General features: G+C 43.2%; 1 protein-coding gene across 1 annotated transcript in view; it reads right to left on the bottom strand.

Annotated features, from left to right (window-relative positions):
* TADA1 (transcriptional adaptor 1) overlaps positions 1–3,376 on the bottom strand; it is a 31,646-nt gene extending 28,270 nt beyond the window's left edge. The window contains exon 1 of the mRNA XM_018555909.1: positions 3,219–3,376. Coding sequence (XP_018411411.1) covers positions 3,219–3,292 — 74 coding nt within the window. The 5' untranslated portion in view covers positions 3,293–3,376. The remainder of the gene's footprint in view (positions 1–3,218) is intronic.
* Positions 3,377–7,608: the final 4,232 nt, after the last annotated feature.

Below are 7,608 nucleotides of genomic sequence, written 5' to 3'. Positions count from 1 at the left end.
AAAAAAAAATAAATCGAGGCTGTAATTGCTGTCAAAAGGTGCTTCAACAAAGTACAAAGGAGAATTATAAGGTGAGTAATTTACACTCAGCCTCATAGTTAGAGCCGACGTGCGACATTGAAACTGTCACACGTCTGCTCTATTGATCGGAAGTCAGTGAACACATACCGCCGCTCACTCACTTCCCGATCATCTCCCTGCAGAGAGCGGAGACTGTCAGTCACCGCTACCCGCAGGGATTCCCCCTCTCTGATCCTCCAATGCTGACTGAAGGAACGGACAGGGGAGAGGGCGGGCACAGCTGGCTCTGCCTAAGACGCAGCCGAGTGGATCCAGACAGTATTGTAGGAATCCGTCCCGGCTGCGGCACTCCCAGCAAATCACGGGCAATAGCTCGCTATATACTGAGCTTTGGGTCGCGGGAGAAGGTTAGTATATGCTCTCCCGTGACTCTAAAGAGAACTATGGGATAAAAAGGTTACCCCATAGTTCTCTTTTAGTACATGTGATATTTCAGTTTTTCTTTTTAGATTTATATTTATAGGAAAAACACAATGTTAATGTTATCCAGGTAGGAGTCATGTTAGGAGCAAAAAATCCCCTGTTAAATCCTTGTGAATAGATTTTTACAGAATGAATATAGCAAAAATCATCTGGTGGTTAAAACCTTAAACATAAAAAAAAAAAAAAAGAAAAAGCAAGCACTAAAATTAGTAACACAGGGGAACGAAAAGAACACTTGTAACATGATGGTGCACTTAGTGACCTGATGTGTTTATGTAAAATTGACCGATCTAGAACTTGGCTAGATCACACTACAGTTACGGAAAAAAATCAAAACAAATTGGACCATCTGTGCGGATTTATGGCAGAAAGAAATGACACAAAACTTCCCATGTTACACAACAATAAATTGCTCCTTTCTGCATATAAACAATATCCTATAATAATATCTGCGGGCTTGAAAGAACTTTGTTTAAATACTGAGTATTGTGTAAGATTGGATAAAACATCTTACACAGATTTAAAATAAACATAAGGCATTTCTGAGCATGAAGGGATTAAAAAAAAAAATGAAATATTGGACCTAAGCATCAGAAAGGGGAAAACAACCTTATTCTACAAAAGGGCTGCACTATGCATAGTTGGGAACGGTCACATCATGTTTCTGGAGGTTAGATATATCCAAACGCCTTTGATTTTGTATGGCAATACGTTTTGGGGGGCAGGAGTCAAGGGGGGGCAGGATAGAGGATACAATCCGATCATATTACCTAGACCAGTGGTTCTCAACCTTCCTAGGGCCGGGACCCCTTGGTAACATTTGCCAAGTTGTGGTGACCCCCCAACCGTAAAATTTAGGAATGACGCGGCTGCTGCAGCGTGGCGGGAGAACTGACACTGCTGCGCTAGGAGAGGGCTGAGGAGGACTCTCACCTAGCACAGCAGAAATCACACAGCAACCCCGCAGCCTGAGAACCGCTGGCGTACGCCGTCAGAATAAAAAAAAAAAAACACCCTAGGAATGCATAGCTAGATTCCTATTGGCTATTTCACTATGCAATAGCCAAAAACAAACTAGCTATTGCACCCGCCCACTGCTGCTCTCAATCAGTAGTGGGGACCTGATTGAGAACTTCAGGTCCCCCTCTGCTGATTGGCAGCTGCAGAGGGCGGGTGCAATAGCTAGTTTGCTATTGGCTATTGCACAGTGAAATAGCCAATAGGAATCTAGCTATTCATTCCTAGGGTGTTTTTTTTTTTCATGACTTACGGCAGCCTTTGGCCCCCAATGTCAGACAAAAAAGGTTTACTCTGCTCGGGAGAAAGTGTTTCTCTCCCAGGCGGCCGGGAGCCGCTATCTAATAGCAGGAGACTCCCGGGCGACCCCCGGCAAATTCGACCCCCGAAGGGGTCCCGACCCACAGGTTGAGAACCGCTGACCTAGACTTTTTAAACAGGTCTCCTTATATTTTTTTTTTATCATATTCCCTTCTCCTCACACCCCTGTCCATGCTACAGCCTTAGGGCCTTGTTCACACCAAATGCAGAGCAGATCCGGTCAGGTTTCTGCACACGCATGCTAGTCTTTTAGACGCGTTTTTGACGCATTCCGGGCTCTTTTTGCCAAAAATATGGAATTCAGGAGCCAGTCTGTCCAATCCAGGAGCCAACTCAACTGACCACAATCCTAGAAACGCTCAAAAGTTGGGCACCAGCTGTAATTCCTAAGGAGCACTAGCGACTTGGCTCCTGGGATTTGTCCAGCCCTGGGATACAATGTCTTTTTCAGGGAAGGTTCACTTTATCATCATTTCAAAATCCAATTTTAAAGGAGAACTATGGGGTCAGTGTTTTTCTCCATAGTTCTCCTAAGGGTCACAGGAGGACATAAACTAGCGTCCTCCCGTCACCCAAAGCTCCGTATATTGCGAGCTACAGCTCGCGGTATACTGAGACCGTGGCGGATCCCGACATTACTGTCGAGATCCACCCAACTGCGTGAGTGACCCGCCCCCCTCCCGTTACTCAAGTAAGCGCTGGAGGATCGGGGAGGGGGGGAATCCCTGCAGGGAGCCACAAGTGACAGTCACTGCTCTCTGCAGGGAGATGATCGAGAAGTTAGTGAGCGACGGTATGTGTTCGCTCACTTCCCGATCTATTGAGCCAACGTGTGACAGTTTCATCGTCACACGTCGGCTCGAACTATGAGGTTGAGTGAAAATCACCTGCCTCATAGTTCTCATTGAAATTCCTTTTATGAGGTGACAAAGTTATGTCCCTGTCCCCCAATAAAGCTCCTGCGTTGTCACACTGTCACAAGGGCTTCTAACGGAGACTACAGCATGCCGTTTATGCAGGCACGGGCCACTGTTGTCACCCTTCACCCGGAGAAATGCCATGCAGCTATTGATAGAGAGCACATAGACATCAAGTGGCTCCAAAGAGGTTCCAGGAGATCAGCAGCACTGAGATGTAACAATGGATGAAAGCAAGTGTTTTATTTATAAATAGGCAATTGTTTATTATAAACAGCGCTTCAGCCAGCTAAATGTTATTCACTTAGAATGTCCATCTAAACTATTCAAGTAGAAAACAGAACATGAATCAGGAGCCGTCGAGCTCTCTCTCCCCCTCGCGGTAGGAGCATCTTACTCTAGCCCGGGGATGTGCAGGCCACACGGTACTTCTACAATACGAGAACGTAATTCACTTACTGCTTCACGTTTTCACCCAGCGCTTCACTTAGACTCTTCTTGGCCGCCTCCAGTTCGCTGACAAACGTCGCCATTACCGGACACCATGAGAATATTATAATTACTCACGACACCGCTCAACCCGACCACGCAAGTCAGCTGGTGAGTATCGTAAAGTGAAACAGTCAGGCATGCTTCAAAGGTACACAATTGCGGCCGCGGGAGGGCATAGCAAACAGAAAGTAAAGAAAAAAAACACTCTGTGAATACGAAGCTTTATTGCAAAAGAACAAACATACATAACTTAGAAAGACACCTGTTGAGAGGAATAAAAAAAAGAGAGCCTGTCCTCAATTTGTAAACAAATTGCTGCAGTGAAAAAGCAAAGTTATACAATAAACTACAATTCTGATTGTGATTTGATACCTAAGAAGCAGATTGGATGTCGCATGACAATTACCTGCTTAGGCATTATATATTTCCTGAAAGCAGAGACCCTCAAAAATAAAATGGTTTGTGAAACCCAAATTTATAGTGTAAAATGCATTCAAATTACTTGTATTGCATACAAACACAATATAATACCCAATTGTTTATGGTAAAATATAAAATATTAGGTTGTGTCGAGTAAATAGAGACCAAACAAGCTCTGTCCTATAAGTGTGTGTGTCCGTGAAACAGCAACAAACTTCCAAAATTGTCCATAGATGACGCTTTATAATCCTTTAATAGTTCGGAGTTAACCATGAATAATGGTCCTAGAATTATGGCTCTCAATCCGAAATACAAAGCCATATGTAACATGTGGAGCATGTAACTTGTTTTTGCATGTAGACGCACCCAACGTTCATGTATATTTACATACAGTATTTGCATGGGGGGCTTTTTAAAAAAAACAAAAAACTTTGTGTTATTTTACATTTTTAAACTCTTTTATTCTTTTTTAACTTGATTGCGATCACATAGGGGGAATAATAGCTCCCTATGTAATAGCACATTATAGGTGACATTAGGAGTCTATTACACTCCACTAAAGTTGATCAATCACAACGACAGTTCTGATCCTGGAAGTGACAAATTCATCATTACTTCTGGGTTAATTCACAGGAGGGGAGATAAGAGAATAAATGTTCACTGGTCTCCCTCCTATCTTGCCTCTAACAACCACCATAGCAGTCTCGGGCCTGCAGGAGGGGCAGAATTTCTTAGGATACATGGCGGTGGGGGGAGCGCACCATCTGTAGCTCATGGTAGTGATTGGGTGGCTGAAGAAACACCTGTATCAGTTCCAACACAAAGCTGACAGTTGGCTTGTGTGGACTCAACACAGTCCCAGCTGCTGCTGACGTGAGCTTTACGTCGGCAGCAGCGAAGGGGTTAAGGCTAGGTTGCACTGTGCATGCATGTTGATGGCGTTCCTTAATGCATTAATGTTCTTTGGGTTAGGGCAGCCCATTCATTCTAATGGGCTGCCTGCTGCAGCAAATCGTACCAAAGATATGCATGTAAATTTTTCTAATGCAGCACAGCACATGGTAGTGCTTAATTGTGTGTGGTGCTGCGCTACTGATCATGTTCATTGCCATTAAAGTGTAAACTAAAAAAAAAAAATTGCATACAGACAGGCACTTCATTGCATTAGCAGCCAATCAAGAAGCCAAAGACGCAGCACCCAGAAGTAGCCGGGGAAAGGATGTTGGCAAGGGAACGAGTGGAGGTGCGTTAAGTTTTGTCTTTAAGAATGAATGATCCCACAGCTCACCAACATGTAAAACACGTTTTAACACAGTGCAACAGTGTGAACCGAGCCTAGTATCTGATGCCTGGGCATCTGGTTGCAAGGTCATCCATGTGACCTTGAAAGAACTGCTATCTTTGCAAGACAAACAACTTTTCCTTTTACATATACTTTATTGCAAAACACTAAAGAGTAACCAAATGTCATATTCACAAACAAAATGGTAACTATAACCATGTAACAATATCCAAAAGACATTAATAAAATACAGCAAATAAGTAAATCAATAAATACATGATAAAGACGGGGGAATAAACAAGACAAACCTTCTTTAAAATCCCGCTGCCAATAACAACCTAAAATTAAAGCAGTTTTGAACTTTATTACTTATTAGCCTAAATAAAAAAAACATTCTGCAGCTGGTAAAATAAAGAAAATCTAGGATTACAAAAAGGTTTAAATGTACTGCAGCTACTTGGCCACTAGATGACATGAGTATACCTCCACAGCAACAACAAATCAACAGATATTCAAATAAATTCCTCTACATATCCGTACATACTATAAAGTCTTTACTTCCTCATTTAATCTTTTGGGTACCAGATTATTCAGAATAAAAATCCCATAAATCTCCTAATTGTTGTTACAATTGAGCACCACTGGCACTAATCTGTGTTGCTTGAGCAAGGTTGTGGGGAAGTAACAGGCTAAAAAACAAGCATGGTTCAAAGCAGACATGATAGAGCTGATAAACTGTTTTATATCTGTCCCCAGAAAATGTGATATTAAGAAAATTAGGGAAGAGGGACCAGATTTTGACACACATGTACACATGAACAGGGACCAGATTTTGCAAATATGTACACAAGCCACCAAAGCTATTGGTTTCATTTTAGATAACAGATGGAAAATGTAAAGGTGAACCACAAAAGTTGTTTAGGGGAGCCAAAGGTTTCAAAACTGCCATGTCTCAGAGCCAGATAAGCTTTGATTTCAATATTACTCAGACCACTTTGTACAAGGTTGGGACCATAAGAATATTGTAAATGAGGTTGTAGAACATAGTGTGTACCTAGACATTTTTTTCAGGTTCCTGATGTGGATTCCTGATGTTCTTAACTTCACGGCCTGGAGGCAATGTCACAGAAAATTCAGTGTAAGGAGAGATTTCCCCCAAAAAACACTATGGAAAGTGAATTTTAACCTTTCCAGGGTGAGTGAATTCCCTTAAAGGAGAACTATGGGGTTAAGGCTTTTCCCCATAGTTCTCCTTAGGGTAACGGGTGGACACAAACTACCATCCTCCCGTCACCCTAAGCTCAGTATACCGCGAGCTACAGCTCGCGGTATACTGAGACGCCACAGTATACCGCGAGCTACTGCTCGCGATATACTGAGACACCGTAGCTGAAGCGGATCCCGACAATTATGTCTGGACCCGCCCAGCTGCGTGAGTGACAGCTGGCTCTGCCTATCTAGAGGCAGAGGCAGCTGTACCCACCCCCTCCCCGTCCGATCCGCCAGTCAGCGCTGGCGGACCGGAGCGGGGGGAATCCAGCCCCTCCCCTGTCACGGCAGAGAGTCGTGATGTGTTCGCTCACTTCTCGATCTACTGAGTCTACCTGTGGCAGTCTCATTGTCACAGGTCGGCTAGAACTATGAGGTGAGTGAAAAGTTCTCCTTTAATTTGTTATTTAATTACTAGACAGAAATCTGTATCATTCTTCAAAGTGTAAGTGCATTTTTATTGTACTTACCCTTATTTGGCCCTGCTGCCCATCCCCAACAGTCCTTAAAAGCCATTATCTTAGCTGTCTGCAATCCACTGAGATCTTCACTTTGTATTTATTTAAAGAAGTCCAGGCAGAAATAATTTTAACTCCTGCAGTAGGGCTACCCCCGCACTGCAATGGTTAAGTGCTCATTTTCGTCTAAGGTGTCAAATAAAAAAATATTTAATTACCCGAATCGGAGTCGGCTGGCTACTAGACCGTTCCCTGCAGCCTCGCTAACCCTTTGCATTCCAGATCCAGATGGACAAAGCTGGTAGAGACAAACCCCAAAGGCTTGCAGCTCTAATCCAAGCCAAAGTTTATTCTACCAAAGACTCACTCTGTATTACTGGTATTTGTTGTTGTTAATCAAATGGTAAAAAATCCCAATGCAATTTTTTATTTAATTTTAAGTTGTAACACTACAAACATGTAGAAAAGTTCTAAGGGGAAGGGGGACAGGGGTTGGAAAAGGCTTCTGCACAGCACTGTAGGCCCGAGATTTTAATTCACCACCTGCCACCACCTACCACCTCTAACGTGCTCTGGGTGGATTATAACAGTCTCATAAACATGCTAACAAAAGATTTCAGTTTTAAAGTTTACTGCTCCACAATCTGTTCAAACCCTTGTCATTCAGAGCTTGTCTATCTTATGCAGTTGTTGGAATAAAGAGGCCATATTATCTGCTGAGTACCAGTATATTCTGCAACTTCACTGATGTACGGAGAGAGCAGATTCACTGGTTTAGCGAGAGAGAGAGAGCAGCTTCACTTGTCTAGAGAGAGAACAGCTTCACTGGTCTTTTAGGAGAACAGCTTCACTGGTCTAGAGAGAGAACAGCTTCACTGGTCTTTTAGGAGAACAGCTTCACTGGTCTAGAGAGAGAACAGCTTCACTG

Source organism: Nanorana parkeri, unplaced genomic scaffold (assembly GCF_000935625.1).
Source record: "Nanorana parkeri isolate BGI_ZX_2015 unplaced genomic scaffold, ASM93562v1 scaffold217, whole genome shotgun sequence".
NCBI lineage: Eukaryota > Metazoa > Chordata > Amphibia > Anura > Dicroglossidae > Nanorana > Nanorana parkeri.
The sequence above is the reverse complement of the archived record's forward strand: the minus strand, read 5'-3'. Positions and strand labels throughout refer to the sequence as shown.